We start from the raw sequence: 21,625 nt of genomic DNA, 5'->3' as shown, positions 1-21,625 counted from the left end.
CATCAAAGTGAGAGGGACTGTTTGGAGAAGCCTTTTGCTGATAAACTTGACAGGAAGGTTTGGGGGACAAACGTGTTTGCTTTGCTATGTACCCTTTATAGTGAATTGTCAGAGAGAGCATTGCTCTCGGGATTTGGAGATCAAGGTCTTTGTGTGTTTATGCTTGAGAGGATCCGAGAGAGCAACACCAGCACCCTGTAAATGGAGAAGCGGTGGTTAGTTACCAGTAAGCACAGCTTGTTCCTGCTCCCTAGAATTTGTAATTAAAGACATATATTTTTTGAGACTGGTAAAGTTAAAATTATATTTCAGTTACTCCCAGATGTTTCGCTAGGTAATAAAACGCAATCCTTCGGTGTGGCCAGTCCTCATGGATGTCTTTGTGTGGGGTGGGTTCTGAAGCCCCCTTTACTGCTTGCATTGTACAAGACCAGCAGACTGCATTCAGCCCATCTCTGTACAGGTCTTAGATCTCCTGCTGTGAGTACTGCTCTTATGTTGACGTTCCCTTCTCTGTTTCTCTGATTCTCTCCTTTCTATATGACACCCAAAACCCAGAGAAATAACAGCCCTCGGATGACATTTCTCCTTGTGCTTACAGTAAAGGGCCCTTTTGACCCAAGCTGGTTCTTCTAAACAAACACACTTTGGCCAGAGAGGTGGGATGCATGTTCAAGGTCCATGTGAGAGAGCGTATGAGCTGGACTTTGCTTAAGTTGCATTGACAAAATGGCCTTGCTTTTTTCATAGGGGGTATCCCCTTCTTAAACATATTGGGGCAAACTGTTTAGCTCCTTAAGACCCTTGAAGCACAGACCGGAGGAGATTCCTCACAGATAAACATTTCACATACATTCATTCAACAATGTAAGCACTATTTTAAAAGGTTCTTATTTATATTCTTTCACTGGGTATTTCCATCCATTGTGCTACCTATCCAGGGTTGGTTGCGGCCTTGGCCTATCTCAGCATGAACCCTCTTGAATGGGAGCAGCCCGTCACAATTTACACACAGTTAACCTGTGGGCAACTCCAGGCTACTCTACATGTCTATAGTGGTGTGAGGAAAACTTAGTAATTGGAGGAACCCCACACATTCACTCCCATTGTAAAACATGTTTGTGAGAACAGGTTTAAATGATGGTGAGGCTCTTCTTTGGGTACATGTGAGCCCCTTATTTCCTGCATTAAATATAAATTTTCTACACATGGAAGTACAGTCTTGTGCTGCACACTGCAACCGCCTCAGCAAATCCAAGGGGAATACTAAAACAGCACACAAAAGTAACATACCAAATGTGTTTATCCATCTGTTGGTAAGGAAAACGTGGCCAGGTTCCAATGCTCATTCCTGTGGTCTTGTAGGCATAACCTATTACCTACATATGAATGATTCCTTTCCAAATTAGGTTTAAATTGATTCATGTAACTTAAACCCTGTTTATCTATAAAGGTTTTTAACAATATATTTACAATATTGGCATTAAAAAACATTTGACTGCTCTGCATGTTGTCTACAAGTGTTTTTCCAGTACATCACCATTTGTCTTTTTATTGAGGCACCGTTTGTGTTCGGTGTCCGTGTTATTCCTTGGGTGCACACTATCCTATACACACATGGACACGTGTGTTGTTACTTTGTTTCAACATTTTTGTAGTAAGGGGTTACTGAAAGTTTATTTTACATAAATGGCAGTGTCAGTGTTTTTATATTCCTGGTCCATTAATCGGTTCTAATAACCATTCCAGAACACTTTTGTTATATTCATTAAAATTCACAAAAATATATATATATCAGGGCGCGCTCTAAAATACTTTTTCAAACCCTAGAAGGCGGTTTTTAAGTCGTCTATATTGGTTGTTAACATGTTGTAATTTTGCCTACCCTGTGGCATTTTTCTGTACCGATAGAAATTCGTTCGCTGCGTACGTGCGTAAATTCAGTGTAGCGCGTATTTTAAAACCCCTCTTTATGCCCCTGTCTGCATCCTTCGAATGTTGCCGATTATTGCCAAGACAAAGTGGGAAATTGCTCAACAAGGTTGGAGCCTACTGGGCACGAAAAGAGGCGGACCCAAACCGACCCCCACACTTTAGCTGCTGTCGCTTTACAAATCGTTTCTATTTCAGTCCTCACATTTTCTGCGCCTTCGAGAGCGTCCAGGCGAAATAAACCATTATTCAGAGAAAGTCGCAAATACGGATTTTAAACTGTCAAGGAACTGCCATTAGGATTTTTCGTTGACTATCAAGTCATTACCACTGGTCAGTGGAATTAATCGGAAACCGGCGTGACAGTATACTTATTTTGGTAAGATTGGTTACTTTATTACCTTCTGTTTGAATGCAATGCAATTTACACGTGGGGAATTTTCCCGTCTCTAATGTACAAGTCGGAACTACGCTATGGTCTACATATCAGTGAACAATAGTATGTATGAAGTGTCTTTCGAAACAGCAATGACAATGAAGTTAAGGTAAAACAAAAACATTGTATGAAAAACGTACAAAGCGATCCCTAAGACAGACCACCTATTTGGGCATATCTCCATTTTTCCTTTGTGGGCAGTAGCTCATCAATCGAGTAAGAATAGCGGGTCTTGCGGCTCGTGTCCAGATGAAACCACCATGTGCTTTTGAAGGAAGCAGTTCTCATGTTCTATTTTTTTTTTTTTTACCTAGTTTTTTTTTTTAAATTCTTGGTCATATTTGTATAGCAAATATTATATTGTTGCTAACACATAGTCCTACTGAGTTGATCCGTGTGCTAAGCCAATAAGTGTTTGTTTGTGGGGAGAAAGAAATACCTGGAGAACAACACACTCGATCTTAAGATATCTTCATAAGGCATATCAAAACAATGTGATTTTTGTTTTTATCTTGGATCTTGGCGTTTCCTTCTTTTGACCAATAGGGAGCCTTGGGTGACAAATAGGGAGCCTTGAGACCTATCTCAGTGTAATAATTGCGCCTCTTACCCTATATATCTCTAAAGGCGATTCTTTCAGGCCACCATAATGGCCCCACAGATGAGGCGGTGATGCACCCGGTTAGTTTTCCCCCTGTGCCACCCGACCTCATTTAAAGGCATTATATGTGATAACCCCACGCTGTAAGATTAAGTTTGAGAAAGTTACATTGTTTTAGGCTAGAGGTCATACCGTAGTTGAACACACCGCAAACTACCAATAACTCAAATACTATTGTTTGAAGACATGGGCCAGCTGAGGTCCAAACGTGTGGATACAACATCAATGAGTGGACGTCGAAATAAGAGATGAACCAATAGACGTCAAAATAAGAGATGAACCAAAGCTCTCGAGGGAACGTTTACAACTCGTAATAACTGAAATGTAAACCTGTCTGATTGCAAGGAATTCCAGGTTCATTCGCCGACAGATAAATGTGATCTAAGCGAAACGTGTGGTAATTTGCTTGCTTCACTGACCGTTTGGCAATACAGTTAAGTAGCACCGCTGGTCTGCTAGCGTGCGCGTGTCAGTGTGCGGTCATTGTTATGACTCTCAGCCCCAATTTTCCAGCGAGTCATCCTCAGTGTATGTCAGAAACGCGGACTCGCGGAGTTAGTGCGCAAACATTTAGACTTTGGCCTCTACCTTAACACAGACACAGTCCTCCGGTGGGGAAGAACACAGGGTTCAGGCGTTGGGACAGTGGTGAGATAAGCAGGCCTGCTGCTGCTGCTGTCGTTGACCCTAGAGTGATAAAGTATGATGACTGACTTCTAATATCGGTGGTTCATGGTGTGCTGCTAGGGGCTTTCCATTATGGGAAGCAGCCAGCTGGGGTCTGTAATCAGATGGAAAATAAACGGTATTATCTAAGTATAAGCTGCCTGGTTGAACGTCGAGTACTTGGTAGTGTATTATTATCATCATTGTGACTGGCGTTTCCCATGGCATCGGATTTCAAACCTGACCTTAACATGTGCAACAGTCTATTTATGTCAAAGTACAGGGAAGTCACCTTCCCTTGTTGGCTGTCTAGGCTTTCTAAATTGTTGTCATTAATGAAAACAATTGAGAAAAGTTTGGAAATGTGTTGTTTGACATTTATATCAGAAAACTACACGTTTTATATATATATATATATATATATATATATATATATATATATATATATATATATATATATATATATATATATATATATATTAAACGTGTAGTTTTCTGATATATATATATATTATACACATTTTACATTGTTTATTCTTTTTTGTTTGCCTTGGAAGTTGAATGAAAACATATATTCGTAGAATATAGAATGATAAAATACATCCTTAGAAATGTAGTAGGGCCTACTCAAAATAAATAAATGCCAAGAGGTAACAAGAGCTGTAAATCGAATTGACTCAACCGGAGAGTAAATAACAACAACAAAAATGAATCTATTGACCGAACGAAAGTTGCATAGCATCCTTTGTTTGAGAACATCCTCCTGACTGATTCAAAATGTATCTTTGGGAGAGATATTGAGAGATATCTGAACATTTGCATGGCAATATTCAGCAATTATTGCCATATTTACTCTGTGACATGTATTTGCTAGTGGCAACACGTCACTGACTCACTGTGCTTGTTCAAATAATTATTTAGCAACCACAGTGAGTGGGAGTTATTGATCGGACATCAAAGGTGCTGGAAGACAGTCTGTTACTTGCCGAGGTCACTGAGAAGTCGTTCTATGGTCTTCTACTATAGGGGTACTGAAGGTTGAGCTTGGATTACAATACTTAGTTGGATGGTGCAGTCCAGAGTTAGAACTGCAGCTTAGCTGAAATTGTATTCTCACAGTCCTTGGAAATACAGCATGGTTTCTCAGCTGTCAACACTGCTGGGTTTCACTTTATAGAACTCAAGAGGCCATACACAAGATCAACCGTGAACTGTTAAACTTCCTTTGTTCATTAAGAAACATTGACACGTAAATATGTTCTTGAAAAGTTCTTTCAATTGCCAACGCGGAGAATGTCTTGTATGTGTTTTTGTGTGTGTGTGTGTGTGTGTGTGTGTGTGTGTGTGCGTGTGCGTGTGTGTCCGTGTATGTTAGGGCACACACATATTCATCATTCCTGGCCATGCATGTGGCTATGAATGAGTTTGCACTGCAATGCCACCACCACATGGGCATCTAATCAGCTACATCGGATCATGGTGTTAGAAAGTTCATGCAAGAGAAAGACTTTGTTTGTTTGTGAGTAGATAGCTCAGGTTGTGTAGGACTGGAACCATCATCTGGTGAAAGTTTATTTGTTTTTTAATAAAGGATGTGACACATGAAACACAAAACTAAATGACAGAATGTCACCTCCTTGTCCCCAGCGTGGAGCTATTCTATCCGCCAGCAGACTCTGCTGTGGGTTTTCTGTTTTGTTGAGATGGTGATGAACATCCAACGTTAGTTTTGTTAGCCGCAATACTGAATAATTCCTCTCCTCAGTGCCATGAATGGCGCAAAGCATACGTTGCTGGCAGAGAGGACGCTCTGCAGACAATTGAGCCGCAGTACCGTGGTGTTAACCCCGGGAAACGAGGAGCGGACAATCCTTCTAATTGTCCCGGGCACTTGGTGATGCTCTGAGGTCACAGAAGTGGTCCTGAATACGCAACTCTGTCTCTGAGGGAACCCAAGCCAGAAGTGTTCTTCTGCCCAATTTTCCTTTGGACAATGAGCCCACTAAAATGCAACTGCCTCCTTGGAGGATTCAAGTGGGGTATACTGTACACACATGATTACTGTTTCCCCTACCAACGTTTCTCTGTCATTTTGGGATTATTTATAATGGGTAGCGAGTCTGTTAATGTATCCTCCCATGTTTGGGCTCCATCAATGGTGTTGTCATCATGAGAGATGGAAACAAGGACTTGAGAAGCCCCTTGTGAAGATAACACAGTAAACGATAACTTTTACCTCTATCCTGAAGGAAGGCATTTGTTTTTCTTCTGTTTCACATTGTGACACAACTGTTTCTTCATTTAATTTGAATCTAGTGTTTTATATGACATGAGATGAATGTCAGATGATATAAACACACAACGTATGAAGCTGAGCTGTCCTCACTCTGCTCTAGATACTAGACCGAACTGGATCAGGCCCATTAAATACAGCGAGACCGGGCATCCACTGCGACCATGGAAGGTGCTGAATCAGAGATGAACATCTTATCCAATGGCAAAGGTCACGATCATGGAGAAGCCATGTGTGTGCCTGTGAAGATCATATCCGAGGAAGATCAGTGAGTGTTGTGTTGTCTCTGTGCTAAACGGTGCCCATTTGTGATTCTCACCATTTGGCATTATTCTGTCTGCTTTCTAACTACTTCTGTAAATGGTACTACTATAGCCACATTTACCCATATTTGGTATATAACATACAGTGCGGCCAGTGACTTTACTTTCAACTGAGCTTGAATGCAGACAGTTGTGGTGTTGTAGACCAGAAACAGCTAATGCGAAACTATGGTCTAACGGCCATAAAGAGAGTGTTTACTTGTCTTGTGATAAATGTTTGCATGTCCCTAACGACTCCGGCGATGATAACCCATGAATGGTTTGATGTTTTGGTGTGTTTCTAAATGCATGTTTGCCTTCTTTTTGTGCTTGCTAATTGCGGGAACAAATATTGCAAAGCAGAAATGGCACTCAAACTATCAGGTATGTCTTTGTTTCCATAAAGTCTTTAAGAACCAAAAAATCTGAGCATGTATTGTTAACCCACTGAAATTCCAGAATTTCCTTTATATCAAGAGCCAGCCCAAAGTAACGCAAAGAACAAACCATTCCTTCACCCCCAGGTTTGATAGTGAAGGTGGAAATTTGGAGAGTGAAACGTTTTTGCCCAATGGCGATGGGAAAACCCCCGAAAGATTCACAGACGTAAGTATGGACGCAGATGTCTTTCAACATTCGACGAAATCAACAAAATCCACACCATATTTAAGATACTATGTCTGGTATTTTCTCTCTGCAGTTTGAGGGAAAGACCTCATTTGGCATGTCTGTGTTCAACCTTGGAAACGCCATCATGGGAAGTGGAATCCTGGGCCTGGCCTATGCAATGGCCAACACTGGCGTGCTCCTCTTCTTGTAAGTCTGACCTGCATGCTTAGGAACGCCCTTCTTTCCTATGGTATCCATATGGTCAATCCGTATGGGCGATAGGTGCACCGCTACGGTGTTCATAACAGACCAGATTTGGGCGTACCTTTTCCGGTCAGGTGGTCATGAGAACCGTGTTGGGACATAGCCAGGTTCATATCTTGTTCTCAGCCCGTCTGTCTCCACTTTCCTTATCATGTACAGGTCCCAGAAAGGCCATGGCCCAGAATAACCCTCCATCCAGGCTCCCCTCTTTGCTCCCCAACCCCCAGCCACCAGCCCAGGCTGGAAACTTACAGCAGCAAAGAGCGTAGGGTAGCACTAGGCCTGACACCAGACCCTCTGGCCCTGGTTAGTGTAATGACACAAACCATTCAGAACCAGGCCAGGCCTTTCAAAGACTTCTTCCACAGTTCTCTTCTCTAAATATAGGAGGGAAAAATCCAGCACACGTTCAAATACTGTCCAGGTCTTCTAGGCTAGGAAAGACAGGGGCAGAAAAGGACAGGGAAAGTATCATTGGAGTAATTATATGAAATGGTGGGAATATATTTAGCCATTTGAGTCCAGGCGTAGGTTGGCAGTTTTACACACGGTTGCGGCAGTGGGAAAAATCTCTCCATTGAGACACATTTGTTTAATACCTCTCAGGAAGGTGTCACCTGGGAATAAAAATGTCCTTGTGAGGTAATGGAGCAGCGTCCGCCGCACTATGATATTGTAACATCTGAGATGAATGAATCACTGTCAACCAAATATCAGTCCAGTGAATGAAACACTTGTGTCCCCGATGCTGGTTTGGCTTGGAAGGGTCGCACCGCGGTGTCTGAAGGAAATGGTTTGAAGATTTGTCTGTGGTATTTTTTTTGTGTTACTTTAACACAAAAATGTTGGATAACGTATTTATAATCCACGTATTACATTTATATATACTTCAAAATCAAAAAGTTGCTCTATCAACTCTGAGAGTTATATATGTATATATATATATATACTATTATTATGTAAGAGAAAACGTACATATTAAAGAAATTATAAAAAAGAATCCCTTTATTTCGTCAAAATGATTCATGATTTTCTGTGTTTGTGTTTGTGTTTGCTAAATAACCTCACTGGGAGCATAAGCAGCATGTCTGACTTTATCTATCCACTGTTTCACACTGGACATGAGCTTATTGTAGTACTAATTGTGTATAAATTGGGTCCTGGCACTCTTTTTTCAGCCACTGCTGTGGACTTATCTTTTTTTTCTGTTTGCATATGAGGTGGTCTGCGAAAGGTTCAAATTTAGTTTATTGCATTTCCTCTGGATGACATGTGAACCACTTCTAGTTATTCACATCAATTCACCATTTGCATAAACCAACCACATTTCTACGGAAGGCATTCCTATCTTGTTTTAAAGAAGCACTCCTCAAGAGTTTGGTCCATATAAATCGGAAGTGAAACCCAGCGATGGCTATACTGTGACCTATAGTGAAAACCCTTCTCCTGTACTTTATACCAGGTTTTTGCTGACGGCAGTCGCAGTTCTCTCCTCCTACTCCATTCATCTGCTGCTAAAATCCTCTGGCATTGTCGGTATGTTCACATACTTATACTTCACAATTACTTCCTCCCATATTTATTTGTGTTTCTCCAGTTATTTGGAATTTCCGGGCAATATGACGACCGTGTTCCAAGTGTCCTGAGAGACTTCTTTAAAAATGTATGTGACGTATTTCCAGGAATCCGGGCCTATGAACAACTGGGATACAGGGCTTTTGGAACTCCTGGAAAAATGGCAGCTGGAATCGCAATCACCCTGCAGAATATTGGTGGTAAGGGGAGAGAATGCATGGTGAAAAACCATCCACTTTGTCTGCATTTGTACAAGCATTCATTTAACCTAAGCGTCTGTGAATTCATAACCCTATCTAATATAATACAACTATCCCCTATTCACGATGAAGGATTACCTCCTTTCCCAAGAATCTATTTACTTATGTGGCCTACCTGGAACATTTGATTTATAATGTCTGTGTTATCTGAGCATGATACTGAAGGGAGTCTTTGTTGAAATGTCCTGGAAAGCAGCTGGCAAACAGCTTTCTCCCAGCAGTGTAGCAGGCAACAGCGAGAGATTGAGATTGGGACTTCTGGTAACCTTTTTACCTCTGCTAGAAATGTTTGTAGACCCTGTTTGATTGGCTGTTTGTTCTATTTAACGTGACCTTGCAACCTCAGGGAATCATAATCACTTGAACATAACCTCTGTATTTCCATGTGTATGGTACATTTACATCGTCACTCTGTGTTTGTGTAAGCCCATTTCCCAACGTGTTCCCTGTCTCCCTGTTACAGCCATGTCCAGCTACCTGTACATTGTGAAGTCTGAACTTCCACTGGTCATCCAAGCTTTCCTGAAGATAGATCCCAGCTCTGAGTGAGTATCCTTATTGGTCTTTATGTTATCTCCTCACACCGGCCCCCAGGAGCTCAGTAGCTCATCCGGTACAGGGGGCCCGCGGCCAAGGTAAAAAATGTTGTAGGTCGCAGGTGTGACGCCATTGGGGGCGTGTTTGATTGATTTGGATTGGCTGAGTAGGTAGGCGGCCACGTTTGGCCTTAGATGTTCAGGAATACAGACCCACCAATCCCACCCTGTTTAAACACTGGGGCTACACTATGTTGCAACAGCCCCATGCGTCAGCCAAAGGCCGGGCTGCATATAGCCTGTCAGGACCCGCCTAGCCTGCTGCTAAAAACAAACCTTGTGCTGAAGACCTGGGGAGGGGGGGGGGGGGGGGGGGAGGTACCAGCCCGACTCATAACACACGCCGCGCGCCACCATTTTATCTATTTCCCACGGATCCGACCATCATAATGACCAGGCTACTGTTTTCTACCAAGGGCTTTGTAGTCAGTGTTGTGATACGAGGGAGCCAGGTGGATGCGGTGCAACACGATGCCAAGACCCGTCGGTGCGCTCGGGGTCTGGTGCGCTTGGCACCGTCTCAGGGTACACTGGTGATGTTTTATTGTGTTGTGTGGTTTGAGGAATGTTGCTTTCTCGTCTCCCTCTCTTACCTTCTCTTCTGCCTCTGCTGCTTATCACTCTCTCTTCTAGCGCTGTCCCTTGGTCACACATACACAAACACACACGCGCACGCACGCACACACACACACACACACACACACGCACACACACACACACACAAACACAGACACTTAACACACACACACACACACACAGACACTTAAATTACAGCAACAGATGGCTGGTTATGCTGGTGCCAAACGCAGAGGTCAAGCGCAGACCACACATGTCTCTCCCGTAACCGAGAGGACCATTTGTAGCGGCCCCCGAGCGCCTCGCTATTCACACCTAGGTCGCCGTCGGTAACGCGGAGGGGCGGTTATGTGTGGATTAACAAGGGCAGTTGGATGTTACCAACGCTCCCATGAACCATCTGAACATGACCTTGTCAACGTCACCATAGAGCCTTATGCAATGACCGATTGGCATTAGCAACAAGGCCTTCACATCATTGGGCTTGTTGGATCGGTAGTGTTCAGGGAGGCAGGTCCGCCTGTCTGTCTTTGGTGTTGGAGGGGCTTATTTGGTTGGAGTTGGGCTAGACAGCCAGAGAACCGGCGATCACGCAGGTGCGTCGCTGATGAACGATGGTCACCTGGATTGGCCCAATAACTTACAGGCCTTCACAGAGACCTGAGGGGGCTTCCCCTCCCAAGAGACACAGCACATACACAATGCTAGACAGCTACTTTTAAACCAGGCAGGCTTTGTGCATGCCTGTCTATTTGGTTTGTGTCTCTGGTATGTCTGACAGTTCAGAAGCAGAGTGTGTCTCCTACCCCTATATATACCTCTATGGAAGAGGTAAACAAATGTCTATTTTTTACTACTTTGGGACTAAGGGGGTGGCGCCGACACAACCTTTACCACTGTAAGCAAAACAGACACCTGTGTGTGGGCAACCTGCATGGGCAGACCGCTGTCAGACTCTGAATGTTGATGCCTGCATGAAATAGAACTGGAGGATCACGTGTGTTATTCATTCATTCAGCCTTTATTTAAAGTTCTCGGAGGAATCAACAAGGGAGGTGGAGCCGGCTAAAGGTGAACTAAAAATGTTCTTCCGTCTTCCCCCTCCAGCTTGTGGTATATCAACGGAAACTACCTGGTCATGATTGTCTCCGTCAGCATTATCCTACCCCTGGCGCTGATGAAACAGCTCGGTGAGTAGCATCCATACACTGGTCCTGTTTAGCACCACTGGTCCTGTTTAGCACCACTGGTCCTGTTTGTTATCACTGGTTCTGTTTAGCATCACTGGTCCTGTGTAGCTCCACTGGTTCTGTTTAGCACCACTGGTTCTGTTCACCTGTGGTGGAACTTTGGACCACGGCAATCATTTCTCTCTAAACTGTTTAAGAATAAAGCGTCAACCGAACAGAGCTATTAGGCACATTTATTTTAGTAATAAACATATGCATACATACAACAAACATGCAACAAACATACATTAAACTTACAATAATCCGAGGCCAAACATAAAATAATCCGAGGTCTCAGAAGGGAGTTTGCCCTGCGTCTCTCTAACAGCTTCGCAAGGAGAAGTCCAATGCATTGGCAAAAGCAAGGACTTCTTCTACTGTGGCGTACAGGTCTCAGGATGCTGAGAACAGCTCTGCTCCCCAATAAAACTACAGTATTGGTTAACCAGACGGTAGTCAACGATTGATGGAACTCCCCAGGGTGTCATTAAGGAAGGATGTAGCCGTGCCTTATCAGTTGCCCTTGCTCCTAAACTTCCCTGAGGGGGTCAGGAAACGGGCAAATACCAAAAAAGGGCAGCTAGAGAAATGGAATTTGAAAATATATTTTTCCTCATTAAACACCACTACTGGTTCTGTTTACCATCCAAAAGGTTGTGCTTCGGCACACTAACACACACAAACACAAACACACAAATACACACACATGCCAAAGTAAGGTCAGGTCCCACAGGTTTGGAAAGACTGTAATCCTCCACCAGGTGATTGTACTCAAGGCCCGACATGATAAGGACTGCTGTGTTTCTTCACCAGGCTATCTGGGCTACACCAGCGGATTCTCGTTGAGCTGCATGGTCTTCTTTCTCACGGCGGTAAGACGGTTGCTCCACAGCTTGTCATCATTTCAGTAACATTGTCTTTGAATCTTCTTAACTTAGCGTTGATGTCCGGTCCCCCTGTCTCGACGTGGTAAGATATGAGCAAGGAAAGAGTCATATTTTCTTGAAGGAAACGATGGAGACCAGTCAGAACATTCTGGTGTGAATTGAGCTTTCCACCCTAACACACGCTGCTGTTTTTCACCCCCTCCCTCACTATACTGCATGAGTCACTCTGGCTCTGCCAAGGAGACCAAGGGGCTTCGATTCTGGTTAGGCTAGGTTTCCTGTGTTTCTGTCTCGCACTCTTTACTTTACCAGCTTCTAACAGGCCCCCCCTCCCTCCCTTTACCTTTGGCTTGCAGGTGATCTACAAGAAGTTCCAGATCCTCTGCCCATTCGAGGAGTTTATGGCCAACGCGACCTCAGAGCACCTCAACATCTCCAACAGTGTCAGCCACGACTTCCACAGTGACGCCGATGTGGACTGTGCCCCCCGCATGATGACCATCAACTCACAGGTACGCTCACCTCATCTCCCTTCCCAGAAGCCCCTGTTTTGTAGTTCCTCCTAGGGCCAAGTTGGCACCCCAGCTGTGAATTGGGGCAGACTTGGCTTGTAAAGACCATCCAGTTTACTGTGTGTGTGCTGCGGGGGAATTCCAACCAATGACTAAAGCTTACACAAACACACTTAATCTTTTTGGTATGTGACTTGTCTGGTCTTGGAAAGAGATTGGGGACTGGAAAGGGATTGTCGGATTGGGATTTGTCAGATACAATTTTTTAAATAAAAGCCTCCTTTGAAGTGGTTCCAAGGTATGAAGACTGAGACGAATGCTCACCCACACAAGGAAACGGAAAGTGTGATGTCTTTGATGGCAGCACATATCCAACAAAAATGGATGGTCTCAGCTATGAACTGTATTATAACATATTTCTGTATGTTATGGACTGTATGGGTGGATGTATGTCATGGATATAGTGATTTAGATACATAATATCCCAAGCAATGTATCTTATTTTAGCTGCTGGATGCAAGGTTGCACTGCAGTAGAAACAGTAATTTCCTCTCCTCTACCTCCTTCTCCGTCTCCTCCTTCTTACTCTCCTCCTCCCCCTCCTCCTCCTCCTGCTCCTCCACCCACCTCCTTCAGGTAATCACTTTTGAACATGTAGCAGAATGCATATTTAGTCCAGCGAGTTGATTTGTCCGTTGGGTTGGTTTATTACAGACGGCGTACACCATCCCTATCCTGGCCTTTGCCTTCGTGTGTCACCCTGAGGTGCTGCCTATCTACACTGAGCTCCGCAAGTGAGTGGGGCTGCAACTCACCGATTAAAACCACTGCAGAGCCCAGCGGCACCGCTAACCCTGACCCCTTTTCTGTTCACAGCCCAACCAAGAAAAGGATGCAACAGGTGTCCAACATCTCCATTCTGGTCATGTACACAATGTACTTCCTGGCTGCTCTGTTCGGCTACCTGACCTTCTACGGTGGGAACAGCTTTCTCCCTATCCTCCTCTCCTCCCCCCTCTTCATCTTCCTCCTCCTACCCCTCCTCTGCCTCCTCCCAGCCACTTCTCCACCGCCTCCTTCTCCTCCCCCCTCTGCCTACTTCCTGCTCCAAATTGAGCACCCCCTTGCAACCCTTCTATCTCCAAAAACCTCCTCCTCCTCTCCCCTCCACCACTTTCCCCCTCGTCCTCCTGTCCCCTTCACCTCTTCCACCCTCCTCCTCCCCCTTGCCCTCTCTTCCTCCCCCTCCTCTTCTATATGTGGAAGGAAGGACAAGCAGGGAGCCAAGTCCATTCTCCCTCTAGTGGTCATTCTGTGGTATCGCTCCACCGGTCTCATAAGCCTGGCCTCTTCCTGTTTCAACAGGGAACGTAGAGCCGGAGCTCCTGCACACTTACAGCCGGATCGACCCCTATGACACGCTCATCCTGTGCGTCAGAGTGGCGGTGCTCACGGCCGTCACTCTCACCGTCCCCATTGTCCTCTTCCCAGTGAGTCACGCTCCCCTGTGCCTTGATGGAGAAATGGATTCAGCCTTGACTGAGAAACAGGCCACACATTATAAGACTCCACATTGTACCGTATCCAGTTGAGGTCAAAAGTGCAGGACCATGAAGAGATGTAATATAATATGACGTTTTTGTTGTCTTCTATCATGGAGAGTCTTTTTAGTTTTCTGACTGTTGAAACCTGAGCTGTAAAGTGCAGTATCAGAGCGAAATAATAGTATTTTGAATTTCAGCATGCCGAATATGCTCCAGTCCTAAGCGAGCAGAAAAAACACTCCATCTGCACTCCATTTGCTTTGCTCCTTTAGATATTATGGTTTTATTTCTTTTTTGGTGCTACCAGCTCTCCTCGTGATAGATCACAGAACTAGCCCTGTTTGCAGATCTTTCCCTTGATCTCATGGAATCGTCTTGTCCTCAGGTGCGGAGAGCCATCCAGCAGATGCTGTTCCCCACCAAGGCCTTCAACTGGCTGCGGCACACCGGCATCGCAGTGGTGCTCCTCACCGTCATCAACATGCTGGTCATCTTCGCGCCAAACATCCTGGACATCTTCGGCATCATCGGTCAGTACGCTAACAAAGCTCCAAGACCAAAGGGTTATTCTGTGTAAACCGTTAACTATGATCACAAGAAACAGTCAATGTATTAGTGTATATACTGTCTATTGTTAGTTGGTAATGGATGTGTTATCACACTGTGTGCTGTAAGTCATACGGTCCACCATCTCATCAGCAGTATTGACTTGACTCATTTAAATAAGAAGGTTAATCAACTGTCAAACAAACCCAGATAAGTGAGCAAATAATTTGCCAGCAAATAATAGAAACGTTGAAGCACATTAAGGCCAACTCTTGTGAATGAAATAGTCAGACGATAGAGCCCACTGCCACTGTGTCTATAATTCTCGTGTAAATCAAACGTAAGAAGACGTGCCCGCTAGTGATTCGGTCCAACAAACATGGAACTTGAGTAAACAGCTGCGTTAGACTCTGTCCTCAACATCAAGGCCGTTGTTTCCCCAGTTTGAGGTTGAATTTTCAGGTTCAGGGACATTCAACCATAGTTACAGAGCAACAGCACATAATTGGACACACACACTCTCTCTAATGATATGGACACACACACACACACACACACACACACACACACACACACACACACACACACACACAGGGGGGCTTTGCAAATATTGACAGAAAAAGAAATTGACATATGCATGAGTAAAGAACGTAAACACCAGTGCTGTGTTGCTCATTATTGTTATTATTCGTTATTCCCATTTGTAATATTGAACGTGTGTTGCCATTCATCCTCTCTTTCTCCCCTCCTCTCTGTCTCCAGGCGCCACGTCAGCTCCCTGCCTCATCTTCATCTTCCCGGCTGTTTTCTACATCCGTATCGTTCCTACGGATCAGGAGCCCATGAACTCCCGTCCTAAGATACAGGTGAGCAGCTCCCCTTCTATGTTGACAAAATATACCATGCAGGCTCTACGAAGATCTGATCTGTTGTTTGGATTGAAGAGTATGTGGGTCCCTAGTCCCACGCTAGGCCACCATAACAAAGTGAATGGGTGATGGAGGAAATACACTGAGCTCTATAAATAATACAGTGTAGCGTGGGCTGGGGAGTGGGACGGAGCCGCTAGGGAGTGCCACTACCACGCCAAAAGGTTAGTGGACCGGACGGGTGACTCCAAGCTCCCTGTAGGCATCTCAAGCAGGGTGTGATAGCATACCTGTCCCTCAAGGACATGTATCTGAACTCACTGCAAGTCGCTTTGCATAAAAGGCCTTAATTGTAGACTAGCTTGAGGAGAATCCAGGGATGTCGCTTGGAATTCAAACTCTTCTGCGTTCTTCTGTCCTGAAAAAAAACAACAGCAGCAGCCTTAAATGCAATCATTAAGTTGCAGTGACTTTCAATGATCTGATTGGATATTTCTATTCCTTCATGTGCTGAGGATTAGAGATGGGCGATATGGCCTAAAATCCATATTGCGATATACATTGCAGCCTCTTGCGATAACGATATATATCACGATATAAAATCATAAAATAACCGTTTCAGAACAGGTTACATAGACCCTAAGGAAAGCCAAACTGCTAAATGTATTTAAAAAAAAGAGAAATATAGTATGTCATTTCGAGAAGACTTCGAGAATCTTCGAGAATCATACAACATAATGTTGCAGATAAATAAAATTAGTATTGGGTTTCTTTCCTTTAGTGCAAACCATTCTAAAAGGCACTAAACTTAGTTTAATTCCTTGGTCCTTAAATGCCACCCAAGATGCAGAGAACAGGAAAAATGGGTGTCGTTCTAGATAAGGAACAGACACTGTACTGACAATTAGGGATGGGCATGATTAATTGATGATCGATCATTGAGTGTTAAGATTTTTGTCGATTACGTGATATTTTTAACCATCAAAAGGAGGTTGACCCAGCTGGAGAGGTGGTCTCGGAGACGTTGCTCAACATGGAACAAAGAGGAGACGGAACGTCTTTTGGATATTTGGATCCGATATCCAAAAGACATTCCGTCTCCTCTTTTCTCCATGTTGAGCCACCACCCGGTCCGACAAAAGCAAGTAAAAAGTATGCTGGAAAACATAAATTAAAAATGCCGATGCATTTAACACATTCCGAGTCAGGATGAGGGAGAAGGAGTTGGACCAGTCCGCAGATCAATGTATATCACGCTGGATATCCATGATTGTTTACTTTTACCGGTGCTTCTCCCCCCCCCCCCCCCCCTTTTTCTTTAACACTTTACAACGCCCCAGACCTTTTTGTCCAATGATTTAACCCATTCAGACCGGATCACGCATCTGTGCTGTTTACCTTTAAGACCGGATTGCGCATCAATGCGTGTTTACCGTCAACCCATTTGTACCGGCTGCGCGGAGCAACATTGTATCTACCAGATACAATGTTGCACCGCACAGCAGCCGGTACAAATGGGTTAACGTTCTTTGCACACATGCAGATTTGTTGACGAATTCTGGCACTGTTGCGAAAATTGCAATGTGAAAAGGAATTGAACCAAACCAAAAATTAAACATTGTAGTTTGCGTCATCAACATGCATTATCGCGACAGAGCGATAGAATTAAAATCTCTATCGTAGGCCATTTTTTATCGTTTTTATCGTATATCGTTTATATCGCGCATTACTACTGAGGATGAGAGGTTATGTGTGTCCTTTTCCAGGCCGCCTGCTTCGCCGCCCTGGGCGTCTCCTTCATGATCATGAGCATGAGCTTCATCATCCACGACTGGACAACGGGAACCGGACACTCGACAGGTGGACACTAGAGGCTTCTCCTCTTCCTCCTCTTCCTCCTCCTCCTCCTCCTCCTTCTCCTCCTCCTCCTTGCTACGGTTTGGGAACCCCAACAACACCTCTGTTTGCAGTGCAGGCAAGCCATCTGCTCTGTGTGGGCACACTGACTCACAGAGTCGCCGGCTGGGGTAATTAAAAGGACTGGAATCACACCGGGGCGTGATCGCTGAATGAAGAGTTTGACTGTTAGGTCACACATGTTTCGTAGGACTTGTTACCATAAAACATTGTCATTTTAATAATGTTTCTGTAATGTAGTATTATCTATTTGGACCGGGGGAGGAGGGGAGGTCATGCCAAAGTATTGGGATTATGCAGGGTATGAATAGTCTGTGAATTTATTAAGTTATGTTGATTACAGTTTGAATGGATCCACTATCTACTGAGAATGAAAAGGTATACACCCACTGTAACTATAAAGTGTAGTGCAGTGGTTGTGGAGCACAGCAAGAGTGTCACAGATCCACCCTCTTCATTCTTCCTTTGAATGCGCACAACATTCATGATATCTCCCACAAATACACCCCAAATCCTCCGGTCTCCCTCTCTGCAAACACAAAGCGTGCACACAGTGTGCGTCCCTCCATATATTTTATGTTTCAAAAGTTCTCCCAGGCCATTACCTGCTGAGTCATCTTTATTTATCTTAAGCAAACATTACATTTGGGGCCATGGCCTCTTCCATGGATTAAAGACAGCAACCAGAAATGGGGAGTATTTTTTATATACATGGAATTCTTATTGTAGACTGTAGACTGAGATTGGAGCGTGAGGCATACAACATAAGACTATAAAACATTGTGTTCATATGAAATACCATTGCCCCCCCCCCCCCCCCCCCCCCGCTGCAGTATATGTTGTCCATGGTCAACGTACTAGCTTAACTGCTAGCTGGTTCAGTTGTGGTTGTTCGGGGTTGTGAGTGTACCGGGATCACCAGGAAATTCAGGATTCCAAAGGGCATCATTGCATGTCTTTTGGTTGTAAATACAAAGTTAGTATGAAGAAATAAGACAGAAATCTATTGTTCAATTTGGGCATTGATGAAGCCTTTCCAGTATAAATGCACCGCTGCCCATGACTGGCCATTACACATGGCTAGGGTATGGAAAGCAAAGCCCGTCCTAGAAAAACAACTATATTTGTGCGTAACTCAAAGGTTTGCCAGTTTCTGGTTGTGGTATGACGTATTCAGAAGCCTTCTAGGCTTACCATCTGGTGTCTTTCAGTGCAGAGGGTGGTACCCATGGCACCCATATTGCAAATGAATAAAAGTGTATATTTATTTAACTGCTATACGTTATAATGTTTGTTTAGTTTTTCTAATTTAACAAATGGGTTTGAGAACAGTATAATCTACTGATGAACTACTGCTGCTGATTTTAATAACAATTTGTAACAATCCGTTAATGTTAGGATAACGAAGTGACTTGTAGTTTGTTTTCTTATGTTTTCTATTAAATCACAGAAAAAAGACATGCCTTATCAAATTGATACATTTTATTTTGGATATAATAATTTTCCTGGAAAATGCGTCATTCTAATCATAAATTAGGTAAAAGTGCCACGTTGCATTGCTGCATGTTCACTGTTTTGTTTTGTGGTATTTTTATATTCATCATTTATATTGTTTGTGGTTACACACTTATCCTATCGAGGTTAATGTAGCTCACTTGATTTAGCCTAGTGTTAGTATTATGTACTCTGAAGTAATTGGGCTTTGACTTTCAGATGAGAAAGACTTACTTTTTGGCTGATACAAAATACTAAATATTTGTTACACATTCAATTGGATTTTAGATTGATTCAAATTCCAACTATCATTCAGACAACATGTTGTTATTATTTTAATTATTAAATGATCAACTTTCTGGGACTAATAACCTTTGAGTCTTGTGTCAAACTCGTCCTAAAATTCCTATTGCTAAAACGTAATGGGTCCTTTTTGATGTGGTCATGATTTGTGCCACTAATCTATATTATGTATTATAACCTTTTTTCTTTTGTCCATTTGTTGATTTAGGATAATGATTGATTTATTATTACTAAACGTTATGAAAGCAATGTTGATGTATGGCCCCTCATCCTCTCATCCCTTCCACTACTTAGTAGTGGAAGGGATATAAGGTTTTCACACATATTTAAAGAAAAACACAGCATTCTTTACCATCTGGTTAAGGACCTCGCCTGCTACAACCTAACTAATGGTTTGCAATGCCTTTCTTGAACTATATATATCCCTCAAACAATCTCTTCAATAGTCACATCTTGTTTGATTTGTAAGGACTGTGAAACTACTAGAGATATATGTATTTTGGAGGGAAAGAGGAAGCTATATAAATAATGTATATAAATGCAAAACATTTATATTTGTGATGCATATTTAGCTTGTAAATGTAAATAGCAGGTTGGTTTTAGATTGCCAATTAAACAATTGTAGATGTTTTTATAATTGTGTCTCCATTATTGTTTTTCATCAATTTCAGTGTATTATAATTTGTGATAACTTGATAGTTATTTCCCGATCTCCAATATCCACCACACCTGCAAATTCATGATAATGTGTTGATTAATATCAATCGTTTTTCTCACAATTATCTTCATCTGCTCAGCCAATGAAATCAACCACGGCTGGTTTACACTATTCACTAAACATTAACATGACCTGGCTCTTAGAGACTTGTGTCCCTAACTTTCTGTTTATGCCCCATAGCCAACAGGTTAGGTTATCAAACAGCATAAATAAAAATTGTCAACAGCTTTTCAAAATGTCTGATTAACCTATGATTAAGATTAAGAGATTAGAAGAGATTTTCCAGCCAACTTCAGTGATTTTTTTGTGAGCATTCTAGTATTTGAATACAGTTTGAATTGACGATGCTTTAATCCACATATTGATAGGTCTTCATGCTAGAAATTTCAATCACAATCTAGTTAATTAAAGCCTTTTTCAAGCCGACCAATAGGGCATATAAAGATATGTTGGAATACATTCTTCATATCATTATTAATTTGGAAGCATTCAAAAATCTTCATGAATGCTGTATTATTAAGGATATTAAATCCAATCATTAAAACGCTTGTTTGTAATTTATGGAAAATGTATGGTAATATTTAGAAAAAACATGATGTTTTATTCCATTTGGGGGCAGTCTTTATCTTTTTAGGTAGATGTTGGGGAAACATTAAATGCAATAGTAGAACACCTATTAAACATGCCTGCACTTTGCAAATTTACGCATCAATTATGCATCTTATCAAATACATCCTGACCCAAAGCCCACACCCCCCATAATGAGTGGAATGTATGCTACTTGCAGACCGATCAAAAAGCCTTAATTTTACAAATAAAGGAAACGTTATACGATCACTCAAACTACATAGCCTAAAGCAAGATTATCTCAAACGAAACCACTGGCAGCTACCTCGGCTCCCCACACTTTAAATCCAGCCCCCCGTGGCACCACCACTGGCCAGTGTCCACAGGTCCCTCAATCACACCAGATCAACTCATAACACAAGAAAAAGAAAAGTGATTATTGCGCCGTCTTGTGTCACTTCAAGGGTAGTTGCAAGAAACTTGCAACTAATACCTGCTTTATACTCAGAGACTGCAGTGGCGAGATTACGTAGCCCACCGGATGATTTGATCAGGCCGATAAGTGAGACCGTTTCTTCAGAAGGAGACGTTGAAGGACCACCGTCCTGCTCCCAGTAACACCTGCCGTCCCACTGTCGAAATGGGCCAGAACACACGCCGCCTGCAATGTCTGCCATGTAGCTCGGACATCAAATGACTCCGGACGTTTCCAGCACTGGGGTTGGACTGAAACAACTGAACAACCTGACTTCATGCTCCGGACTGGCACGGGATGCGCAGTGGTATTGAAATTTGACATTCTGTTCGCACCGTTTAAATCTTTTCTTTGGAAAATCGGTCGGTGGACGCGTTTTTTTTTTTACAGCACT

The 21,625-nt window shown here is 43.1% G+C and overlaps 1 protein-coding gene across 2 annotated transcripts; it reads left to right on the top strand.

The window, feature by feature from the left end:
- The first annotated feature begins 2,148 nt into the window (after nt 1-2,148).
- On the top strand, nt 2,149-20,005 carry LOC307083894 (sodium-coupled neutral amino acid transporter 3-like). 2 transcript variants are annotated; one of them, XM_079747921.1, is made up of 17 exons: nt 2,149-2,311; nt 6,092-6,256; nt 6,654-6,674; nt 6,815-6,896; nt 6,991-7,106; nt 8,626-8,699; nt 8,846-8,938; nt 9,462-9,543; nt 11,278-11,360; nt 12,213-12,271; nt 12,643-12,798; nt 13,513-13,592; nt 13,675-13,775; nt 14,164-14,288; nt 14,728-14,872; nt 15,651-15,754; nt 17,524-20,005. In XM_079747921.1, the coding sequence occupies exons 2-17, from the start codon at nt 6,153-6,155 to the stop codon at nt 17,626-17,628; spliced, it is 1,530 nt and encodes a 509-aa protein (XP_079604047.1). In that variant the 5' UTR covers nt 2,149-2,311; nt 6,092-6,152; the 3' UTR covers nt 17,629-20,005. The 2 variants fall into 2 exon arrangements, with proteins under 2 accessions (XP_079604047.1, XP_079604048.1); XM_079747922.1 differs by lacking the exon at nt 6,654-6,674.
- The last annotated feature ends 1,620 nt before the right edge of the window (nt 20,006-21,625 follow it).

This window comes from Pollachius pollachius (assembly GCF_949987615.1).
Source record: "Pollachius pollachius genome assembly, chromosome: 12".
Classification (NCBI taxonomy): domain Eukaryota; kingdom Metazoa; phylum Chordata; class Actinopteri; order Gadiformes; family Gadidae; genus Pollachius; species Pollachius pollachius.
The sequence above is the reverse complement of the archived record's forward strand: the minus strand, read 5'-3'. Positions and strand labels throughout refer to the sequence as shown.